We start from the raw sequence: 23,370 nt of genomic DNA, 5'->3' as shown, positions 1-23,370 counted from the left end.
GCATCTGGCTTTCTCTCAGGCTTACTACCATGTGTCCATCTCAGCATTCAACCAAGTTAAGTGGGTTCATCACTGAAATGATCAACAGGAGCACAGCTTAAAAAAAAAAGTGACATTTATTGTCGCTATTACAGTTTAGAGTCGATGCCTGCTACCAATGAAGAGAACTCCTGCCCCTGCTCAACTTCTATCTATCTGCCCTACAATTCACAGATGGTTTTGCATCCTCTTCACATTTGGACAGTTATCAGCAGCAACCCAAGGGTTAAAAACTTTTTAAAAGAAATCTTGGATTTCACCGCACAGTTCTGTGGCAGAGTCAGTTCAGTGACAAATCTGCAACCCCTGCAAAGGAGTGAAAGGAAGATGCAATTCTTCAAACTGAGGATTTAGAAGGAAAGATGGCTTGAATAGCTCTTCTAACAAAACAAGCAACATAGATTCAGTACAAAGTCTTAAAATCAATGAGCAGAAAGCTTTAATAACTTCCCCAACCACTGTTTTCCTCCTTGCATGAAAGTGACTCATTAAAAGGACACATCAAATTACTCCCCATGTCTGTGAAAGCAAACACCAACACAATTGGAGAATTTGCTAAACGGTTACATTGAATGCGATATATAACAAGAGGGCCAGGGAGCTGCTGCATTAACATGTAGGAAATGTTAAGAGAAAAACACAAATGTGGATGTAAGAATAGGGAGGAAATTTGAATTTGCAATTACGCTTTATATTTTTTAAAACAAAAGTTGCAGTTTGTAAAACAGAAAGAAGCCTAGTTTGGTAGTTCATGCTCCCAATTTTCAATATGATTTTAATGTAAGCATAGAGAATGTTTGGTTTCATGCTTTAGGTTTGTTTAGGTTTTGTTGTAGTGTTTTTGCCCTCCATCCTACACAGAGCACTCATGACATTCATCTGTCTCAGCTGTTCTGGGAAATAGCATCACATTTTTAGGCCTACATATGATACAAAATGAGGCTTTATGTCTGTACTCAGTGATTACAGACTGATAAATACAGAGATTTCGTAGCAAAGAAGTGCGTTAAATTGGGTGTCGTATTAATCACAGAAAATAACTTCTACCCATTCTTCTGTAGGCAAACCCCTACAAGAGCCAAGAGTGAGAAAACTGATCTGTAAAAAGAAGGGGCGGGGGGAGGAGGGGGAATCTGCCTCTCTGTCACAAAATCACAAAGTCCCAAAATCACAATTTTTTATTTTTCTGGAAAGGGAAGTCCCACAGTGCTTGGGTTTGAGGCATGGATAGGAGCACATCCAGGAATGCCATTACCTAACAGTCCAATGCTACCTGAGAACACACATCAAACGGCATGCAGGGTGCTTCTCTGTCCTTTAAAAACTGCCATCTAAATCATCCAGCAGTGGATCAGGCTGAGGTTTCACTTTCTGGACCCCAAAATATGTTTCCCCTTCAAGCATGCAGAACTGACACAAAATACAGCACTCTTTCTTCGAAAGAGCCACAAAGTATTCATATTGCTCCACGAACAAAAAGGACGAGCATCTCCTAGAGTCTGCTCCACCGGCTGCAGAGGGAGGCTTCTCCAGTTCCTCCTCCTTGCCACCTACCCTCTTGGGAATTTTCAGTTCAGGCTTTTGGTCAGGGAAAGGTGGGTGAGCTCCCAAGGACCTGAAGATAGCTGGAATCAGTAGGGAGTCATGCAAGAGTCTCTCCTCTTGAGAGCATTGAAAGAATGTATTTATGGGTGTTATTTCACACTCCATTGGAAAGGTGTGAAACTCAGTACAGTTATTCCTTATTAATATATCTCACTGAAAGCAGCATTTGAATCAATGTTTTAGCAGAAAAGGCAGTTTACTCTGGTAATTAAGGAGAGTCAAACAGCTAGCCTATCAATAAGAGCTGTGCCAGTCAATTCAATGGAAGATCTCGTTTTCATAAGGAATTCAGGTGGAAGACTCTGCATGCTGTTCTGTTTCAGAAAAGAATCTAGTAATACTGCATTTAAAAAAAAAAAAACACACACACAACAAAATCATTTGAAGCAAATATTTCATTAATTTGACCCATCCGTGATAACATTTTTCATGACACAATAATACCAGTGAATTTTGCTACTTGCCAAGGGAGGCATGTTGCTATCAGAACGCGTCCTGAATGTGTTCAGCTAGTTCAGTTCAAAGGGAACAATGGAGCTTATAGACATGGTAGGCTACCGTTCAAATTGGCACGCTTCCCGTTACAAATATTCCTTCCTTTGAATATCTCTCGCCATCCAAGTCCTACACGATGCATACAATTTAAGCGTTCCCCTTAATGAATCGCAACTGAAGAGCAATGTCTACAACGGAATTTCATGGAAGGTGTGGGTCGGATCCTGTGTTACGCTCAGCGCGCATCTCTGGAGGAGGCAGTGAGAGTAGAGGCCCTGATCCAGAGTTTCTCCGTGGGAATATGACTGCGGAAAGCTTTCCACCTAGCCCGGAGAGTGCACAGCACCTCTCCAGAGGTGTTCAGCTGCTACTGGGATAAAGCCTCAGCTAAACATATATAAAATTAGTGGCCTTTATACAGTTTTTGACATTTAGGAGTGGTCCTGCAGAGCTTGACAAGCTGAGCTTTGTCTGATTAAAGAGCATGGGATGGGGCCCTAAATTACTGAAAATAAAATATATATTGTTATATATTGCTGCTATATGTTTTCTACAGTTTGTATATGAGAAAGTATGATTAAAAGTCGATGACAGACTGTTTATAAATTTTGATTGCTTCATAATTTTAACTCTGAGCAACATTTTTATCATAATTATAGGCTTTCTTAAAGCATTTATGCAGATTGTTTTATTCAAAAGGGGTTTATTCCATATAAACTCCACTCTTTTATCTCTCCATAAAATCAGTGTGTGAATTCCCAGCAACCACAGCTCCACTAGACAGTCATCACATTAGTAGCAGAGATATTTTCAAACAAGGCAACATTCCTCAGATATTCTGAACATTATTTCTTGCTTTCCCATCCCAGTGAGCGTCGTGGTGGTAAATAGCAATAATGATCCTTAGCACATTTGTTACCTCTTTATCTCTCTTTAAAACTATTAGCAAGTCTATACTCATAATTCCTCTGTGACATTCCTGTGTATTATGGTAGCTGGTGTATCCATGGTTCAGTGAAGGCTTGGGGAGATTAAGTCAGATATATCAAATCTTCAGCTCAAGGAGACTTAAGTCCGAGGCTTTAGGTGCAGAGCTTCTGTTCGTTTCAGTGAGAATTTTGTGTGTAAATGACCTGGATCCCTACAAATATTGAAGTCTAAAGGACTTACCCAAGGGCCTCAGGCTGTTTCTTAGTCGTTGTTAACATCCAGTTGATTGCACAGCATGACCTGCTTTTGTGGTCTGCAGCAGGGAATGAGTCCCTGGCTCCCAGCTCAGATCGGTTCATGTCCGTATTGCTCATAAGGAGAGTGCTGGGGAGCAAATCGTCCTCTGTCCTTCCTCCAGGTTTCCTCACAGAGAATTCCATCCCAGCCAAAAGCCCAGGATTTCTGCAGTGGGGATGATCAGGGCATCAGGATGCTTGGGTGAAGCTTGAGTCAAAAAATTGGCAGCACAGCTGGACCTAATGGAACAGAAAAGCAATTTAACCCACTGGCTGAATCAGTGGCAGTCCTGGTAATATAGCAGAGGAGCCCAGAAAAAGTGAATCATCTTCACTGGAAGAGGAGTTAAAAGGCTTGAACAGTTTCATAGCAGTCGCTGTCTCAGCAAACTATGCCTCAGTATTGTCTTCTGATCCCAATGACCCCAGAAGTCACTTCTCCAGCACTGGAACATATATAGAGTTAATAGAACAAAATACATACCCTCTATTTGCATATATAGCTAGACCATCAAATGGACAATGCGCTATCACCTCCTCTGGGATATACAAATATATAATGTTAAATGTGTATAAAATACATGCAAATGTTTTTGCCATTGCAGTAAAAGTTAGACATTTTGGTACGTGTGCTTGGAATCTTAGAAAGAAACTGACTTCTGAAAGCCATAACATGTTCTAGTGGGCTCAGGACAGTGATGACAGAGTCTCTAAATGCTTCATTCATCAATGTGGAGTGTTAGTTTTCCTGAGTCTCTTTGATAAGCCACGAGGCCTGATGCTAAGCCACGCTCCATTTTACAGCACTACCTTCAAGTTTGATGATTTCCTCAAATGATCGGGTCATGTTGCAGTGGGATGACCTAGTCCCCACCCTGTACTTTCTACTTACAAGCCACTTGAAAAAGTGATTTGCGCCCCGTCTTGGAATGTATATTCTGCACTTGAATGGTTCAGACTTCAGACCCTATTCAAAGGGGAGGCAAAGCTAAGACCTAAAAAAAAACCTGCTAGGAAAACAATTCAATGACAATCTACTGCTCTAAAACGAAATGAGAGAATCAACACAAACAGTGTAAATACTGAGTTCTGCGCAGCAATGCAATTAGATTTCACCTGTTGATTTTTACAGCTTGCAGCCTCCGTGTTGCAGGTCTTGCAGCTTCCCTCCAATTTCCTTCCTGCATGGATCAGGCACAACTGCACTGCAGTCACAGGAACCGAGCCCATGGAAGACACAATTTTAGCATTCACTCTGTTTCCCATCTACAGCACAAGCCCCATGTAATCCTTAAACAGTAAAATCATAGTCATCTTTATTTCCATTTCCCATGTTATTTTAGAGTCAGTTTTGCAGCTCTATCATCTGAATGAGTGCCATAATGCTTCCACCCTGAAAACATACTCATATTAACATTTGAAGTATGGGGGGAAAATTGAGTTTAGCTGAGTGCCTGGATTTCTGATAACACTGCAGCCAAAGAGGGTGCAGATCTGTATTTCAGAGTCATTTTAGGACAGTCAGGTTGTCACTCGGCTTAATTTCAGGACTTAATAAACTGCTATATTTGAGAAAAACTGTTTATCAATGTCAATTGTGTTTTTACTTCTGAGGTTCAGAACTGTTTCACGGCAGTGTGCTGAAAGGGGGACAGCTGTGTTGGAAAGTAATAAAATACTCATACAGGTTTATTGGTAAAAAAAAAAACAAAAAACAAAAAACAAAGCATTTGCATTAGAGGTAACGGGATGTCCATTTTTAGGTAGCAAGAGGAGTTTTTTCTTATCTATCAAGGCTGTCAAGAAATATTTATTTCCGATATGTTGATTAGTTTCTTGTTTGAAAATAAGGGTCATGGTTTTACCACAGCCTTTCTTTGCAGGCAAATGGATGATAGCTACGGGCATCTTTTTGCGTGAGGGAATGGAATAAATACTGTGCCCAGCTCCACTCTGGAGCCAGGGACCGGCCACAGGACCAGCCTGGGTATTTTAACCACCTGCTGAGCACCAGAGCTGCAGCTACCATTGACCGAGAACAATCAGTTCCAGAATAAAACCTGATTTCTTTTTCGGCAGTTTTACCTGGTGCTAGGCTGTAGTTCGCGTTGTCAAGGCATGGAAAAAAACCTCCCTCGGGGCTGGTGCTTGTGACCCCAGGAGTCCCCGGGAACTCAGCCTGGAGCGCTCCTGGCACCACTGGGCGCCTTTTTTTTTTTTTTAACAGACTTTTTTTTAAAAAAATCTGGGCTTTCTGACCAAAAAGAAGCAGCAACTTTCAGGTCAGTCCCGAAAGCAGTGTGTCTGCTCTGCTGACCCAAGTCGGGGCGGGAGGAGGCTCTGAGCCCCTTCCCGAGAGGCTGGGGGAGCTCCCCCCTGCTCACTCCCACGAAGCGCGGGAGTGAACCCCCCCGCCGCGAACATTCCCGGCTCCCCGTGTTCCCCCGAGACCCGAGGCAGGGTTAGCTGGCGTCCCGGGCGTGCGTCGTCCTTTTTTTTTTTTTTTTTTTTTTTTTTTCAAAAAGTCAAAGCTGAAAGCCCCTGCAAAGCGACAACCGAACAAAAAACCTGCGAGGAGGAGAATGCTGGAATGGAAGGGCAGAGATTTGGGGGGAGAGTTCAGATCGAATGGGGCTTAGGGGAAGCGGCCAGCGGTACCTGCGTGTGCTCAATAAGCGTTCCCTGTGCGTTCCTCTCCCGTTTAGCATCAGCGAGGACCGTGCTGATACTGTAACTGAGCACTCGGCGAGGAAATCAGCTGAGCGTGTGTTTAAACTGCGGCTAATTATTAACATGAACCATTCTTTTCAATTAAATGTTTCCTTTAATCCCCTCTTGTCGTCTTGTTTAAGAAGCTACATGTTTAGCTTCCAAAACGGTAATGTGGGTGCAGCTTATTCTAGGGAATTTTATATCGTCCGTATGATATAATTCGTGCCATGAATTACCATCTTTTCTTCGTTCTAGCCAGCTGAGGCAACGAACAATTTTTGGTATAAATATTTATGACTTTTTTTAAATGTTCAAAGGAAATTTGTCGGGGGGTGGGGGTGGTCCCTCGGAGCACGGTGGAAAGCCACCTCCCGGCGTAAAGATGAGTCTTGAAAATGTGAGCTCAAGCAGAAAAGCAGCTCGTCTTTCGAATGGCAACTTGAGAATAAATTAACGGCTGCCAGTGTTTTGGGTCTTTTTTCCTGCCGCCGCTCCTTTTCCCCCCCGTGCCCGAGGCGGGTGCCCGCCAGCCGGTGCGGCAAGGAGCGGTCGCCTTCCTGCGTGGACCTGGACTCGCCCTGCGGGGGCTGAGCCTGTGCTGAGCCTGTTCCCTGCCTCTGTGGTCCTTCTCTCCCGCGCCGCCTTCTCCTAAACGAAACCCCTCGGGTCCCCCTGTGGAAAGCAGTCCCTGCAACCTCGGACCCTGACGAGCTCGGCTTTCCCTCCTTCCCTTCCTTCCCTTCCTTCCTTCCCTCCTTCCCTTCCTTTCCTTCCTTCCTTCCCTCCTTCCGTCCTTTCTCCCTTCCCTCCTTCCTTCCTTCCTCCCTCCCCCTTTCCTTTCCTTTCCTTTCCTTTCCTTTCCTTTCCTTTCCTTTCCTTTCCTTTCCTTTCCTTTCCTTTCCTTTCCTTTCCTTTCCTTTCCTTTCATTTCCTTTCCTTTCCTTTCCTTTCCTTTCCTTTCCTTCTTCCTTCTTCCTTCTTTCCTTCTTCCTTCTTTCCTTCTTCCTTCTTTCCTTCTTCCTTCTTTCCTTCTTTCCTTCTTTCCTTCTTTCCTTCTTTCCTTCTTTCCTTCTTTCCTTCTTCCTTCTTTCCTTCTTCCTTTCCTTTCTTCCTTCATTCCTTTCCTTCATTCCTTTCTTCCTTCCTCCCTCTAAGCACTTCAGATTTGGAAGAGTGACGACGAGTTAAGGAAATTAAGAGCCCCAGGTTTTGTTTGTTGTTGTTTTTTTTTTTTTTTCAGTATATGTGGCAATCAGCCCCTTTCGATGAGCCGTCATATTTGTCCTTAATTTCGACTTTGCCAAGCGCTGCTCTCGTATTCTGCTGTTTGAAATGCAGGAAGATTTAGCATAATTTGGAGGTCAGATTTCCAAATAAGCCCGCTTCAAATAACGAGCCCACACGGGAGACTGTCAGGATCTCTATTTTGTATAGTTTACACGCTGGCACCGCTTTTTAAAACCCTATATGTGGGTTAAAACTCAATTTTACAACCCCCACTTACACGAGATGTAGGTTTGACATCTGTTTGCCAGAGTGTTTTGCACTTAGCCTAACACCCACTATTAAATGACAAAATTGTGGCAGGCTGTCAAAGCCAGCTGACTGACAGCTGCTCTACTTTACAAAAAAAAAAAAAAAAAAAAAAGCCCCATTCAAATATTTGCAGGGTTTGGAAGCTTTCTGTAACGCTGCCGCCGTTCCACCCCGTTATTTAGCATGCGAAATAGAAGTCAAAGTTTTAAAAGCCGAAATGTTGCCGGTTGTTTTTTTTTTCCCCCCAGAGCGGCGGTTGCTGGCAGGGGTCCAGCCCCGAACGCGCTGGGTGGGTGCTGCGCCGGGTCTCTGCGTTCCTCCTATCTGCACAGACCCGATAAAACTGTCATTTACCAGCGTTTCTTAATATTGTGGCTAATTAGAACCAGCACGTTATTGAAGTGAGAGGGGGGAAAAAAAAAAAAACCCACTTAAAAAGAAAGGGGAAGGGGGAAAAAAAGGGTTGGGGGGGAGGAAGGGGAAAAAAAAAAAAAAAAGAAGGAGCGCAGGGCGGGGAGGAGCTCAAATGTTTCCGCGCAGGCGGAGGAGCTCACCCGGGCACCGCTCCAGGTCCCGGTGGGGGGCATTCTTGCACCCCGGGGATGGGGAGGGGAGGTGTCTCCCTTCCTACCCCCATCTCCAGGGATCTCTCTGGGAATTCGCCATCCCGGGGCAGCTCTGGAAGTGGGAGCCACGGTTGGAGGGCGAGCGCTCTGCCTCGGCCAAGGTCGCTCCAGCTTCTAGCCCCGCTGCTGGGGGCGGAGGGGAGGGGGTGTCCCTGATAATTCGGGTCCCTGCTACCTGCCCGTCCGCTCCCCCTCCAAATCTACGAGTCTGTAAATGCCAAGAGTGCTTTTAACTTCACATCCTTTTTTATTCCAAGCTCTCTAACGATCCTACGTGACTGAGTAGGACTCTCGGGTTAAGAAGTCTTCACACCCCAGTTGCCGGGGTTTGTTGGAACCTCGGGCGCTTCCCGCAGCCTTGGCGAGACGAGCGGGGCTCTAGCTGTCCAGCGAGGCTAATGTTGTCTGTGTGGGGGTTTTTTGGTTGTTTTTTTGTTTTGGGGTTTTTTGTTTGTTTGTTTGTTTGTTTGGTGAGGACCACTCCAGTAAAAGAAGACGGCACGGCGACGACGGGCAGGGCTCCGACCCCCGCGTCCGTTCCGGATGCTCCGGTCCCAAGTCCCGTCCAGGCGCTCCCGGCAGCGGGCAACCCCCTCCTCCCCCCCTCCCCCCCGCCTAAGCGCTCCCTTCCCTCCTCCCGGTACACACACACCCTCCCGCAGCCAGAGCCGAAGGGAAAACGGGTTTCTCTCAGCTTTACCTGGAAATCTTTAGCTGATTTCTGGCCGTTTTAATCACCTCTACCGCCTGCCTTGCCTAGGGCGGCAGTCGTGGTGATGGACAGGGACGGGAAAAAGGAGCACTAAGGGGAAGGGGGGGGGTGTTAAGGGGGAATGCAGGAAGGAAACTAGAGGCGCTGCCTAGGAAAGGGGAGGTCACCTCAAGTGAGCGATGCGGGGTGGAGAAGGTGCGGACCTTCCGCGGGAAGGGCAAAAGCGGGGATGGCAAAGCCCGGCTGCACCCCCGGGGGCAGCGAGGGGGAGCGGAGGGGGAAGGTGTCTGAGCCCTCCCGGGGAAATCCAAGTTTATTATCAACAACGGAGGGGTCTGGCCGGGCTGGGAGCGTGCTGGGGCACGGAGGAGTTCCTGCGGAGGACGGGGCGGGGGGGTGAGGAGCGCACCGGGGGGGGTGGCGGAGCCGCCCGGATGCGGGATGCAGCACCCGGGGATGGAGGGCGGGAGGTGGCTCTTTCCCTGCCCCGGAGGAAGGGGCAGGGGAGAGAGAGAGGGGGAGAGGGGAGGAAGGGAAGGTGAGAGGAGAAAGTGCCTGCCAGAGGGGGCAAGGGAAAGAGGGAGACGAGGAGGAAGGCGCCGGGCTCCACCTCCCCACGCTGCTCGGCGCTCCAGCTGCTCTCGATCCAACCGCCCGGCTCCATTCACCGCCGCGGCGGAACAAAAAAGTGGCTATTTATTAGAATACTTGTTTGGTATTGTTCGGTGCCACACAAAAGGCGTTTCATTATGTTGGGGTGGAGAGAAAAGCCCCTCTCCTTTTTTTTTTTCTTTTTCCTCCCTTTCTTTTTTTTTTTTTCCCCTTTTCTCTGAGGAGCGAAACAATAACTTGAAATTGTCTTCAGAGCCTTTTCTATCAATAATAAATTTCATTTTCTTCTCTCTCTCCCGCTCTCCCCCTCTCCCGTGCAGTGTGTGCGTGTGTGTGTGCGTGTGTGTGTGTGTGCGAAGAGGGGGTGGGGGGGGTGGGGGAGAGAGAGCGAGGGAGAGCGAGCGGGAGCGCAGCTGGTGAGTGTGCGTGTGTCGCCGGGCACTCGTGGCTCGGGCACAGCCGCCTGGGAGCTGGCGACTGACTGGGCGAGGGGCGAGGAGGAGCGCTCGCCAGCCCCGCCGCCCCCGGCCGGGCCGCCCTGCCCTGCCTCTGCTCCTAGGCTAGGGGAGAGAGGGAAAACAGACAAAAAAAAAAAACAAACAAAAAATAATAATAATTAATAATAATAATAAGGCTGCCCCTTGAGCTGGTATGCGGGGAGGAGGCTGGAGCTGGAAGAGCAACTGTAAGTGTGCCTCTAACTTTGGAAGGGGGGGGGTCTTCACCCTGCCTCGGGAAGGGAGGAGGGGAAGGCGGCGAGGGGAGGGCTTCCCACTTCGGCTACAAGGAGAGGAAGAGCCGTTTCCAGTCACTGGGTTATCGGCTGTGACACGAATTTGGGGGAGAGGGGGGGGGGATGACAGTGTTTTGGGCTGCTCCCCTCCGCCTTCCCGGGGAAGACGCCTCACTTTTTTTTTTTTTCCTGGGTTTTGAGGCGGGGGGAGGGAAGCAGCGGCCGGGGCCGGGAGTTGCGGGCGGGCTGGGGCGGGGAGAGGAGCCAGGGGCGGCGGGGTCCCAGCGCCCAGCCCTCGCTCGGGGTGCGCGTCAGAAAACGACCGTGTCGGTGCGCGGTTACGAAAGGTGTTTGGGGCGAAGAACCAGTTTCGGTATGACCGACCGACGGGCTTGGTTGTATTAATACTGCCAAAGGTAAAAAAAAAAAAATATAAAAATAAAGGAAATCAATAGGCAGAGCAGCCCTCGGCTATTACAACTAATGCCTGCTTAATCTCTGCCCCTAGGAGCCGACGTTCACATGGGCTCTTAGCATTGCTAATGCGACCGGGCTGAGCCCGGCTCCCTCTTCCCAGGGAACCGAGGGGGGATCCCAGGATCCTGTCCCCTGTGAAGGTGACAGCTGCCGGGACCTTCCGGCAGGGAGACTGTGCCCAGCCTCTCAAAGTCAAATCCAGTGGGGAGGGAAAAAAAAAAAAAAAAAACCCCGAAAAAACAAAACCCCACAACCCGAGGGTTAGGGCTACCTGGGCGGTCCCAGCCGGGGTCTTACCCTCCGTCCCCGGCTCCGAGGTGGTCGTACAGCTTCCCTCTATTTTGCCATAAAGTATCGGGATGCTTAAAAGGTGAAATTGATTTTTTTCTCCTTTTTTTTTTATTTACCGGCCGTGTTTGGGGTCGATCAACAGGCAATGGAGCAAGGCTGTGCATCTATCGATCAGGGAGGGGACGGGTTTTGGCTGAATCTCTTTTCAGAAACAGGTGTTTAAACATGATAGTGGCTCCAGTCAATTAACCCATTAAAAACCCGTTTTATCACATTGATTCCCGCAGGCTGCCATAAAAGGTTGTGGTTTGAAAGCCTCTTTGTTAAGTGGGGGGGTGTATACGGATGGATGAATGGAAGGGGGGGCGAGGGGGTTGCAAATTGTCCCCAAATGTATCGAGCAGGAGAGTAAGATGCCAAGCTGCCCTTTCTTGTTTGCTTTCCCACCCAGCCGGGCTGCCCCGGCATCTCAGCTCGCCCGGTCTCCGCCCCATCTGTTCCCGAGCCCGGCTCCGCCGAGAGGTGGAGTGGTCGCCCTGGGCCCGGAGGCGAGTTGAGAGGGGCTCCTGCCGCCCCCCTGTCCGCCCTGGGCCGCCCGACTGGCAAAAGAAGTTGACGCGTCCCACTCGGGAAGGGTCCTGTGGCGGGAGTGGGGGGCAAGGAGACACTCGCCTGGGGAGGAGGGGGCGGGCTCGGGGCGGGGGCCAAGGCGGGCTGGGGGTGCAGCGGAACGGTAGCCCTAGGAAGTTGGAAGCGCTGCTTTTCCCTAAACAGGACAGTTTATGAGCACACACACTCCCCGCCCCAGCACCTTTTTCAGTGATCGCGCTGTAAGAGTTATTTGCTACAGGCGTCAGTAGCCCCGTTATTAGTCCCCCCCCTTACGGTGACTGCCCTGCAATCTGTGTGAGGGCAAAGTCAGTCAGTGCTCTGGTGCAAAACGGCTCTGTGAAAATCACCCCTTTCCCAATAGGTAAATAAGGACCGGGCCCCCACTCCGGCTCGGGTTGGTGGGAAAGGAAAGGGGTTTTGGTTTTTTTTTTCCTTCTCGTTTGGCTGGGGGTCATTACCCGCCTTCCCACGGCTGCTTTTCCTCTGGGTACCTTCCATTTCTGCTGCGAGATTATTCAGATGTCTAGTTTCCCTCCACCCCCAGACCCTTCCTTGTTTGCTGTTTTCTGAAGTAAGCAGTGGATGTGGCCGAAAAGGTTTGAAACCGTGTCAAAGTGATGTTTTAATCTCGTTGAAAAGTGTATTAAAGGAGAAGATGTAATTTGTGGGGATGTTTCGATGAAAGGAGAGATTGGAGTGGATGATGCTTTCGCTCTCCTGCGAACCTCATGTCATGTTTATATTGAAGCCCTGTGTCGCTAATCTAATTTGCAATAACAGGATGGCCTGCAAGAAAGAAGCTTCTATATGATTTCGTTTCTTTCTTTCCTTGTCTATTTTTTTTCACGCAAATCCCTTCTGTCTTGCCCTGAATGATGCCTCTGCAACCAGGGGATAACTGTCGAGGATGCGCAGCAGAAATATTTCCTTTCTCCAATATTTCCACTTCTCTCCAAGCGATGAGCCCCAGTCAGAAACAGCCAGGTTGCCCCGCTGGAGACCGGGTGCCGCACTTCGGCTCGTGAAGCTTTTTTTTTTTTCTTGACTGACATTTCAACAGCGCAATTTTAAAGCTTAACTTCGTCGTAACTTCCGTGTCACACCCGTCCGACGAGCCCTCCCTTCCCGCAGCTCTTCTTTTTCCTTTAAAAGTTTACCGTTACACAACTATACTTTCAAAATATTTTCCCGGCGGTAGAAAGTAAATGGCTGGGTAGATTTCTTAAATAAATAAATAAATAAAAATCTATGGGCTCTCGATTAACACATCTTGTAAGAAGTCAAAGGTCTGGCCGTCTCCTTAGATGGAAAACCCAAACCCTAGGAAATGAGACAGTGCAAACCCTAATCTCCCGCAAGATGTTTTTAGCACATATTCGCGGCGTGCGCCTTAGTAATAATAATTTTAAAAATATCTGAACAGACTTGAAAATTACAACTTTTGTGCAGTGTAAAAAGGTGTATTCAGCCTGTTAATTACAGGGGGTTGTGTCACTGGAATGTTATCAATGACCCGTCTAATTTTACCGTAATTACTGACAAAATAAGACAAAGATGGATCACAATACAGAATATTCCTCTCTCGGAACAATATTGTGCTGGAAGTCGAGCTAATACGTAACATAAACAAACATTTTAGAAAAATGCTTCTGCTGGCAGAACTTCGATAGGGCCCATTCTGCTTTGTCTACCGGCTGGTAACTCCCACCGGGCTGAGGATCGGGCCCGTTTCGGGAAGAGGGGCCACTCGGTACGTCCGGCGTGGGTGGGTAGGGGGAATCTCTTCTTAGACTGAGGCTGGCCGTCCCACCGAGGTGTTCCCCGCCGTTCCCCCCGCAGTGTCGGCCCCGGGAGCCATGCAGAGGTGATACCCCCACCCCTGTACCCTCTCCATACCCCCTGCCCACTCGCCCACCGGGACCCGCCGTCGGGTCAGGGAGGCCGCCGGCTGCCGCGGAGACGAAACGGGCGGGAGCTCGATACCGCTTTATTTAGGGGCAACGAAAACACAAAGTCTGTTCTCCAAACCAGTGAAAATAGGAAAGGATGGAGCGAAAACAAAAACGCTGAGGTATACCAACTCTTTGGAAAGGGGCGATTTATCGATACTGGCGGGGGCGGGGGGGGGTGATGCAAAATTCCTTTAGAAAAATGGCTTCAGCCGTCCCTTTATCGGAACGATAAATAGATAAGTGGAAGTGCCCACACGGAGCAGCTGGATGCCCTCCGGACGCTTTGATTTGCTCCGGAGCGGGCTGGTCCTGAGCGCACCCCGGGGGTCCCTGTCGCGCCCCCTCCCCAGAGCCCGCTCCCCTGCCGGCCCAGAGCGCGGGGGTCACCCGTCTCCTCTCACTGGGACTTCAGGAACCTTTCGGCCCCGGCTTGTCCCCACCCTTGGTGTTTCCCCGCCTCTGCCCCCGGTGCACCCCGGCCGAGCAGTCTCAGCGCCGGCCGCCCCGTCCACGCATGTTCCCAGCGCGGTGGTGGGCGACCCGTCGGTTAAGGGAGGGAAATACAGGGAAAATGGCCTTGGGGGACAAGCTTCCCTCCCCACCTCCCCCGCCCCGAGCCGCTCTGGGGATCCGCAGGGAGGTCCCGCAGCGGGGCCGCCGCTCGGGTCGCGCTGATGTCGCGATGGCCCGGGCTGTCGGGAGCAGGGCGGCGGCAGGACAAACCCTCGCCCTCCTCACGCTTCCCGTTGGCTGGCACAGCTCTCCCGGGCGAGGGGGGGAGACATTTCTCGTCAGGGAATTTTAGTCCTCGCCTTACCCCCCCCCCCCCCGCCCCGTTTTCCTTTCCCCCCTCCTTCCCTTTCATTCATAAACCTGGTGGCTATAGACGCAGCTTGAATATTGACGTCTCTTCCCCCAACTGCTCCTCCGTTAACCCAATTACAGAATTCATCAAGAACTGTGTTGAATTATCTCTTTCCATACAGTATCAGCATTAGCCTAATTAAAAGCTATAATGTCTGATATAATGATTAAATCGTTAGCTCTGCTGTAGGGAAGCAATATTTTGTTTTCCCTTCAATTAGAAGCTGATTGAGGTTTTCAGAGCAGGTCAGCTGTGAAATTTGAATTATATGTGTGAGTACCGTTCACAGGGTGAGCCCCTACTCAAAAGCTCCAGAGATTCTCCAAACGCTTTTACCCACCAGCAAGCTGGGAAAAGGCAACAAAACACACAGAGAGCCCCTAGCCGATTTGGGACCGGGGCTGTGGGATTCCCGTTGTTAGTGCTCGGAAAGAGAGCGGGTTTTTTATCCAGGTGCCCTTTTTCCCTCCATCCCATCCCCGTCCGTCTTCAAAATCGTGATCCCCGAGTCGCCAACTGACCGAGGCGTGAAGGGGCTTCCCCTTCCCTCCCTTCCTTCCCTGCTCCCTCCCGGTTCCTCGCTTTGGCCCAGGTAACGACGCCCCGTTCGCATTTCGGTGGAGCTGCAAGGGATTCCCACCCCAGACGGGGCTGGCGAGGGGTCAGTCAGCATCTCCCCATGGCATCTCCCCATAGCATCTCCCCATGGCATCACCTGCCCGGCGGGGGCTGGCCCTCGCCACTAGCCATTCGCCGGCCCGGGGCGAGGGCGGCGCGGCGGCAGCCAGCAGACGGCGATCGCCGCCTGCTCCGGGGCTCCCGGCTCGGCCCCGCCGCCCCACCTTGCCCCTTCCTCGCCCTCGGGGCCCATGCACGGCCAGAGGGGCATAGACCCGACCGAGTTCGCCGCGAGCGGCCCCCGCGTCGGGGGAACGGTGGCCGGGGCCAGGGGGCGACAAAGGCTACTGCCGGAGCTTTGGGTCTCCCTGTGCAGGATCGCCTCCCCCCTGGATGCCCTGCAGCCTTCACCCACGCACACACCCCCTCGTGTGTCGTGTTCCGCCCCCCCGTTCCCGTCCTCACTCCTGATTGTTTGCAGCTCCGCTTTCCCCCGTGGGCACTTCGAGGATCTCGGGCGCAGCCCCCCGCCCGCACCACCCCAACCCTCTAGACCACCCCTGGCTTGTCGCTTCTGTCAGACGGCGCTAGCCAAAGTGCTTGACCTCGTCCCCCTCCCGCCAGTCGGGACCTGCACCCCACCTTTACGATGGAAGAAAAGCGCCTGTCTGCCTCCCGAGACGGTTTTTTCACACCCCCCTCCCCGCCCTTCCCCGGTCGATATACAGCCCCCGGCCGTCGGGGAGCAGGATGCGCCCAGGGCAGGGGCAGAGGGGGAGCTCACGGATGCAGCATCTTCTCGCCCCCCTACTCCCTGCACACCTGTATCCTCCCTAAAGGACAGGGCTCACGGCGGTTCGGCTGCTTTTAGGTAAGGGAAGGGGCGCTCAGTGTTTATTTGCTGGGGGGGAGGGGCACATAGAGCCCCGCACCGAGGGAAAGCCCAGGAGGGGGACTGTCCCCCGCACCTGGAAAGGGCAGGGTCAACATGGGCTGTGGTTTCCCTGCATCTGGGGGGATAGGAAGGGAGGGTGTATCCCCAATTCCCAGAGATGAGCGTGTTCCCATATGGTCTGCCGGTTGGCAAGGGCGCATGGGGCACATCTGAAAAAGGTTGGCCTGCACCAGTTCGCCCTGTTTATTTGTTGGGAGGCTTTCAGGTAGCTTTATACCAAATTTCAGAGAAAAAAAAATACCACCAGGGCTTCGGGTGGACAATGCGCCAGCCATGTCATTTATCTTGCAGTTTTTACTCCTAATATCTTCCTTTGGCCATCCGGGTGGAAATGCGCCTTTCTGCCACCACCTTCTCTCCCCTCCTCCACCTTGCCTACCCCAGACAATTATAATTTTCACAATTTGTATTTGTATTTGTACAAATGATGTATTTCATCATCTAGTGGCCACAGCAGCCTTGCTTGTTTTGCCCCTACAGATGTAGCAACCCATCAACTTGGGAAAACATTGGCCGGAGCAGCGCGGGCCTGATCCCGTGTCTCCGGCCTTCCCGCCATATTCCTGGCTTTTTGCACCCTTAGGGGTGACTGGAAGGGAACGGTCACCCTGAAAGCATCTCTGCCAGCCCACCGCCACACAAGCCAACAGCAACACCCTGGCTGAGCTCGAAAGGCCCAGAAGCAGGCTGAGGCCTCAGCCATGGGAAATGAAGAGAGAGGTGCTTTCCTCTCCCGGGCAAACCCAGATCATCGTGATGAGATCGCTATTTCATGACAAATTGTTGAAAAAATAGGAAAAAAAAAAAAAAGTTGTCAAATCCTAGCCCAGCGCCAAAGGCTGAGGCTTTGTGCGTGGTGCATGCTCCTCTCACAGAAAACTTGTGGCGGTAATAACAGGGATCAGGGGAGCGGTGGCGTGGTCCCAGCCTTGGGTGGCCACGAGGGTTGGGAACATTCACACCAGCGGAGCGGGGAAAGGGCAAGGATGCTGCGTGGCCCTCTCTATGCCTGGTGAAAGAGACGGGGGTGGTGGTTTGCGCACATGGGGGTTTGTGCGACGGACTGGCCATTCCTCTGGCTGCCATTAAAGATCGTAGTGTGAATTTCAGCAGGGACCATTTTCTCCCATCTATAAAACAACTATGAGCAGCGTCACTAGACAGCCATGGCACAAAGACAGTTTTTTAGTATTTTCAGGGGAAAAAAAGTCACACGCCTGTGCTTACTCTGTACAAATATAACGTGTTTCTGCGTACCTCCGTTAGCCTCAGATGCTTTTGACTTCCCCAGGACTAAGTGCATAATGTCGGCCTCCAGCCCCTGCCTCGTGCCAGAGTTTAGGCCTGGGAGCAGTTTTAACGGTGGGGAGAGCCGAATGCCCCCCCTGTCCCACCCCCCCGCCCAGGGAAATCTCCAGGACAGATGAAGCCCTGGGGAACAGGCGTGTTTAGGTGCCGCTCGCACCGGTGAGGTAGCCACGAGGGCTGCCCGGCCAAGGGCGGGCAGTCCGGGCCACCTCCACTCCCCTCCAAAACCCCCCCTGCGACCGTCGAAGTGCCGGGGCGCGTCCGGCGCGGAAGGGGGCAGGCGGCGGCGCGAGGCCTCCCGTCCAGCTATGCCCGGCGGGGCGGGGGTGGCCGGTATGTCCCGTCCGTCCGTCCGTGTCCGCCCCCTCCGTGACTCCCCCCCCTCGTCCGCCCGCCGTTCGCCTTCACTTTTCGCCGGGCGCGGCGCGCCCCGCCGGACGTCACTGCGCAGCCCGCGCGCCATGCAAATCGCCGCCCGCCGGCGCGCCCCCATTGGCCACCGCCGGGCGATTTAAGGCGGGACCGGCGCCCCCTGTATGGCTGCGGCGCCGCGCGCCCGGCTCCTCCTCCTCGCCCGTCCCGTCCCGTCCGGTCCCATCCCATCCCGTCCCACCTCATCCCGTCCGATCCTGTCCGGTCCGGTCCACGCCTGGTGTCACCCGGGCCGCGTGAGGGAGAGCACCGCCCGCGCATCGCTGCGCCCCGGGCCGCTCGGCTCGGCGCTGGTTGTGGTTGGGTTCCATCCCCCCATCCCCCTCCCCCGATCCTCCTCCCGCTTTTTTTTTTTTTTTTGGGGGGGGGGGGGGGATAGCTAACGTTTAAATACTTTTTTTTTTTTTTCCGCCTCCTTTTTGCGTGGCGGTGGGTTCTCCTCTCTCTTCTGCTCCGTTCACCTGCGATCGGCGGATGCAAGTCACACACGCTCCCTCCTTCCTTCCCTCCCTCCCTCCCTCTCTCTCTCCAAGTTAGCAAAGAACAAAAAAAAAAAAAAAAAAAATAGCTGGGTTACGGATAAGAGCGGGAGCGGAGGGGTGTGCGCGCGCCTGCCGGGGAGCGCCGGGAGCGGAGGACACCGCCGACGGCTCCGCGCGCTCCTCCCTCCGCGCCAAGAGAAGCTGCCGCCGCAAGTTTGGCCGCGCACCTGTTTGAGCAGCCCCGCAGCATCCCCGCCTCGCCGCCGAGCCCGGCCAAGTGCTTTGCGAAAAGGGGAGAAAGTTTTTTTTGTTGTTGTTGTTTTTTGGTTTTGGGTTTTTTTTTTTTTTTCCGCCGGCGGGGTCGCCGATCGCTCTGCTCTCCTCGCGGTTTTCTCCTCCCTCCTCCTCTTTTTTTTTTTTTCTTTTTTTTTTTTTTTTTTTTTTTCGCACGGCGGTCGCTACCGAGATACAAACGAGTTTTGCCTTGCTCGCTCCCCGTCCTCCCGGGCTCCTCTATGTTTGTTTCTTTTTTCACGCCTGGCGCCGGTGGAAAATAAAAAAGCTACTTGAATGTACAGCATGATGATGGAGACGGACTTGCACTCCCCCGGCGGAGCCCAGGCTCCCACGAACCTCTCGGGGCAAACCGGAGCGGGAGGCGGCGGCGGCGGCGGAGGAGGAGGTGGCGGCGGCGGCGGCGGCGGGGGGAACAAAGCGAACCAGGACCGGGTCAAGAGACCCATGAACGCCTTCATGGTGTGGTCGCGGGGCCAGCGGCGGAAGATGGCCCAGGAGAACCCCAAAATGCACAACTCGGAGATCAGCAAGCGCCTGGGGGCCGAGTGGAAGGTCATGTCGGAGGCCGAGAAGCGACCCTTCATCGACGAGGCGAAGCGGCTGCGGGCGCTGCACATGAAGGAGCACCCGGATTATAAATACCGGCCCCGGCGGAAGACCAAGACCCTGCTGAAGAAGGACAAGTACTCGCTGGCCGGCGGGTTGCTGAGCGCCGGCTCGGCCGGGGGCGGCCCGGCCGGCGTCGGCGTGGGCATGGGGGTCGGCGTCAGCCCCGGCGGCGGCGTCGGGCAGCGGCTGGAGAGCCCCGGCGGCACGGCCGGCGGCGGCTACGCGCACATGAACGGCTGGGCCAACGGCGCCTACCCGGGCTCGGTGGCGGCGGCAGCGGCGGCGGCGGCGATGATGCAGGAGGCGCAGCTCGCCTACGGCCAGCACCCGGGTGGCGGCGGGCACCCCCACCACCCGCACCCCCACCACCCCCACCACCCGCACAACCCGCAGCCCATGCACCGCTACGACATGGGCGCCCTGCAGTACAGCCCCATCTCCAACTCGCAGGGCTACATGAGCGCCTCGCCCTCGGGCTACGGCGCCCTGCCCTACGGCTCCCAGCCCCACCAGAACTCGGCGGCGGCGGCAGCGGCGGCGGCGGCGGCGGCCGCCGCCTCCTCGGGGGCTCTGGGGGCCCTGGGCTCACTGGTGAAGTCGGAGCCCAGCGTCAGCCCGCCCGTCTCCTCGCACTCGCGGGCCCCCTGCCCCGGGGACCTGCGGGAGATGATCAGCATGTACTTACCGGCGGGGGAAGGCGGGGACCCGGCGGCCGCCGCCGCCGCCCAGAGCCGGCTCCACTCCCTGCCCCAGCACTATCAGAGCGCCAGCACCGGGGTGAACGGCACCGTCCCCTTGACGCACATCTGAGCCCCCGACGGCACCGGCAGGCGCGGGCGAGGGCACCGCCACCGGCTCGGCTGCCGCCGCCGGTACCGGCCCTGGCCCCGGCCCCGGGCCGCCTCGCAGGACTGCGCGCCCCGCCGCCGCCCGCCGCTCCTGCCCCGCTCCCGCCTTCCTCCTCTCTTATTTTCGCCCCTCGCTCCCCTTCCCTCCCTCCCTCTCCCGCCTCTCTTTTTTTTTCCCCCTCCGTTTCTTTCTTCCTTACTTTTTGTACAGAAATGTTTTGATGTTCTTGTAATAATAATAATAATAAATAATAATAATAATAACGAGAGAGAAAAAAGGTAACGGTTGCTTTACTTACCTTTTTTTTTTAGAAGGACTAGTTTACGAAACTAGTTTTAGACTGAACTTCTGTGTTTTATCAAGACTTTTTGTACAGTATTTATCGTTCACCCGAGAGACATAGAGCGTTTATTTGCGAAAGAGGAGAGAGGGAGAGAAAGGGAAAAAAAAACAAAAACAAAAACAAAAACAAACTACGTCGAAAAGACAACAACAACAACAAAAATATCGATAATAACCACACCAAGCTGTAGGCGATGCCAACTTTTATACCGCGCGGAACCGCTACGATTTCGGTCACGGATCGCTTATTGCGAAGGCTTTTTATTGCCTAATTAACTCCAAGTCGATGGGGAAACAGTTCTCATTTATTACTCATGTACTAAGGCAAATCCAAACCAACGCTTTCAAGTTTTTGGTTTGTTTTTTTTTTTTTGTAGATGTTCTCGCGTTTTGAGGTTTTTGTTTGTTTTTTTTTAATTTGTTTATTTATAAAACTTTTTTTTTTGTGACTGCAATGTTTTGGTTTTTTTTTTCTGGGTTTTGTAAAACTTTATTGTATCAGGATCTTTTTTTGTTGGTTCGTTTCCTTTTTGGTTTTGTTTTCTTTTTGTATAATTTCTTGTAAATGCATTGTGAAATAATTTTTATTTAGGCGCTGCGAGGGAATTCAGATTGTGTATATAGTTTACTAAAAAGCCTTTCTGCTAAACAGAAATCCTAAGGATGCGTTCCATTTTGAGTTAAATAAATTTCGAAGCGGAAAAAGTCACCTGTTTTTTTTTTTAATGAAAAAAAAAAAACCCTAAGCGGAGAAGATAGGACTGTTTTCACCACGCTGTGCCTGCCAATACGGCAGGTAAACCTAGGACGTGCGGCAGACAGAACGCAGAGCAATCCCGCAGTAAATGTCGATGTCTCTATCGTGCGTGTGAATCCGGAGGGGTGAGGGCAGATTTATTTTAGCGACCTGCTGAATCGCTCTGCCCAGCCGTCAGCGTTCATTTTGTGGTTCTTTTTCGTCTGGGTCGGCGGTGCGGACCTCGCCCGGGGCCCTAACTGTCCTCCCCCCCGCCCCGAGGGGGAGGTCGGGGGCTGGGGCCGTTGAGGGAGGGCTGCCCCCCTCCCTCCGCGCCCCGCCGGGGGTCTCCGCCGGCCAGGGGGTCCCCGCCCCCTCCTCAGGGGACGCGGAGGCAACGGCCAGCGCCCGGCTTCTCCCTCTCATTAACGCCATGAAAAACCAAAAGCGCTTCGAGCGTCCCGAAAATAAAAGCGACCTCTAAACCCCAAGCCCCAAAAGCAGCCCCGGCCCTCCCGAGCGTCCCAGGGGGACGAGCAGCGTCCCACGCTGCCACTCCACCCGAACTGGGGCACTGGTTCCAGCTGCTGCTGCGAAAGCTGCCGGGCAAAGCGGTGCGTGCGCCTGCTCTTTGCGGAATGTCGTTCGATGCTTGAAATTTTTTTTTTCTTTTTTTTTTTTTTTTTTCCCCCCCTCTAGCTGTTGATCGGTACCTTTCGGTATGCTGGAATTAAAAGTTTGCTGTAAACTTCGTCGGATAGAAATAACAGCATTTAGCGTTGCATTTTAAAATCGTACCGTAGCAAATAAATGTTGAAATTCGTCATAGCTGCTGGAGCAAAAGGAAAAAAAAAAATTAACTTTCAGGGTCGCAGCAGGCTGCAGGGCTTTTTGAAAACCATTTATTAGCGCTGGGGAGTGAGTGCTTCACCCATCCTGGGGCGGGGAGGCCGTAGCTGGTTAGCGGGGAGCCGCTTCGGCCGCTGTCAGGGGCGGCACTGTACCCCCAGTTTGTAACTCTTCGGACTCATTGCGATAATTTCATGTAAATAGCTCCTTGGTCAAGGCAAACGCCAGATTTTCAAATTTTCACGGAAGCTGTCTATTGATTTCAAACCAGGCAAGACAATCCCCCCTTCTCTTTTTCTCTTTTATGATTTTTTTAAAATTTTTTTTACTATTTGAGTCTCTTATTAAAGAGAGGTGTGCGCAGGTTTTGGAGACACTCAGCGTACAAACAGCACCCGTCGGCTACCTCCAGCTAAGCGCGGCCCTATGTGTCATCTAAAATATTTAAAATATTACTAGGCGTAGTTTTAAATCCGCGGAATAAGCTGAGTACCTGTTGAACTCCTGTTTGAGATGCTTTATCCATCGTGTCTATAGGCTCCTGCACGTATCTATATGCGCTATAGATAGGGACCAAAGGGAAGTGTGTGTGTGTGTACGTGTGCACATGCAGACGCATATACATCTGATGCAACCTTGTTACGTGGCTTTTCTTTCAGGGTCTCAGCTATTGAAAAAAAAAAAAAAAAGTCACATTTACTGACAATGGGGAAAAGAAAAATCCCGGCTAGGCGCTCCCGCGTCGCTGGACGCGGCTGGCGGAACCGGGGAGAAAAGCAAATAAAACATCTGTACAACGTCCAGACAACAGGAATGCTATAGGGGGAAGCGCTTAAAAGAGAAATATTACGGCTCTGGAAATCAGCTCCTTTTAACGAGCCTTCCCTCCTCCCCTCACAATTTAGCGGCTCAATGGCCTTATGCCTAGAATAATAGGAATACCTGCACTTCCAGCGCAAGGGGATTAAACAGACCCCATCTCGGCTATATTCAAATAAGTTTCCCATATTCTCAGCCCACCTTTCGAATAAATACAATCCCCTCTGCGAATGCCCCCCCCCAAACAAACAAAAAAAAACCAACCCAAAATGTAACAAAGCAAAAACCAAAACCCACCACCCGTCAAAAACCAGCCCCCCAAACACCGTAAGGGTAGAATTTATTGCTGTTCGTGGTTTACTGGTTTGGTGGTTTAGTTTAAGTAGAGTTGCATTTCGCGTTTGGGTATGCGAACAGAGTTAAAACAAGTTTGCTTGTTGGGTTTAGGGACGGTAAAAGATTTCGATTTTCGGGCTTTTTACTGTGCGGGCTATATATAAGAGAATAATTGAATATGCAAAACTAAGAATAGGTTTAAGCGATTTGTGGTTTAAGTACATTGCATCTAAAATTGTGTGAAA

The 23,370-nt window shown here is 51.9% G+C and overlaps 1 protein-coding gene and 2 long non-coding RNA genes across 3 annotated transcripts in view; 2 read left to right on the top strand and 1 right to left on the bottom strand.

Annotated features, from left to right (window-relative positions):
- Positions 1–2,021: 2,021 nt before the first annotated feature.
- On the bottom strand, positions 2,022–9,057 carry LOC147602321 (uncharacterized). Its single transcript, XR_015257728.1, has 3 exons — positions 8,940–9,057; positions 4,482–4,570; positions 2,022–3,605 (listed from the first exon to the last, which is right to left on the bottom strand). It is a non-coding gene; the product is annotated as an uncharacterized LOC147602321 (long non-coding RNA).
- A 1,007-nt stretch (positions 9,058–10,064) lies between these two features.
- The window catches only part of LOC147602319 (uncharacterized), a 28,617-nt gene continuing 15,311 nt past the window's right edge, over positions 10,065–23,370 (top strand). Inside the window, exon 1 of the long non-coding RNA XR_015257729.1 lies at positions 10,065–10,248. This is a non-coding gene — a long non-coding RNA (uncharacterized LOC147602319). The remainder of the gene's footprint in view (positions 10,249–23,370) is intronic.
- SOX1 (SRY-box transcription factor 1) lies at positions 18,028–20,819 on the top strand. Its single transcript, XM_086741143.1, has one exon. The coding sequence runs from the start codon at positions 18,859–18,861 to the stop codon at positions 20,002–20,004; it is 1,146 nt and encodes a 381-aa protein (XP_086597269.1). The 5' UTR covers positions 18,028–18,858; the 3' UTR covers positions 20,005–20,819.

Source organism: Chlamydotis macqueenii, chromosome 1 (assembly GCF_036417535.1).
Source record: "Chlamydotis macqueenii isolate bChlMac1 chromosome 1, bChlMac1.mat, whole genome shotgun sequence".
In the NCBI taxonomy this organism is placed as follows: Eukaryota; Metazoa; Chordata; class Aves; order Otidiformes; family Otididae; genus Chlamydotis; species Chlamydotis macqueenii.
Note: the sequence above shows the minus strand (reverse complement) of the source record. Positions and strands in the feature narration are given on the sequence as shown.

Excerpts from the sequence above, each read along its gene's own strand:
- SOX1 (XM_086741143.1), top strand. The coding sequence starts at position 18,859 with ATGTACAGCATGATGATGGAGACGGACTTGCACTCCCCCGGCGGAGCC.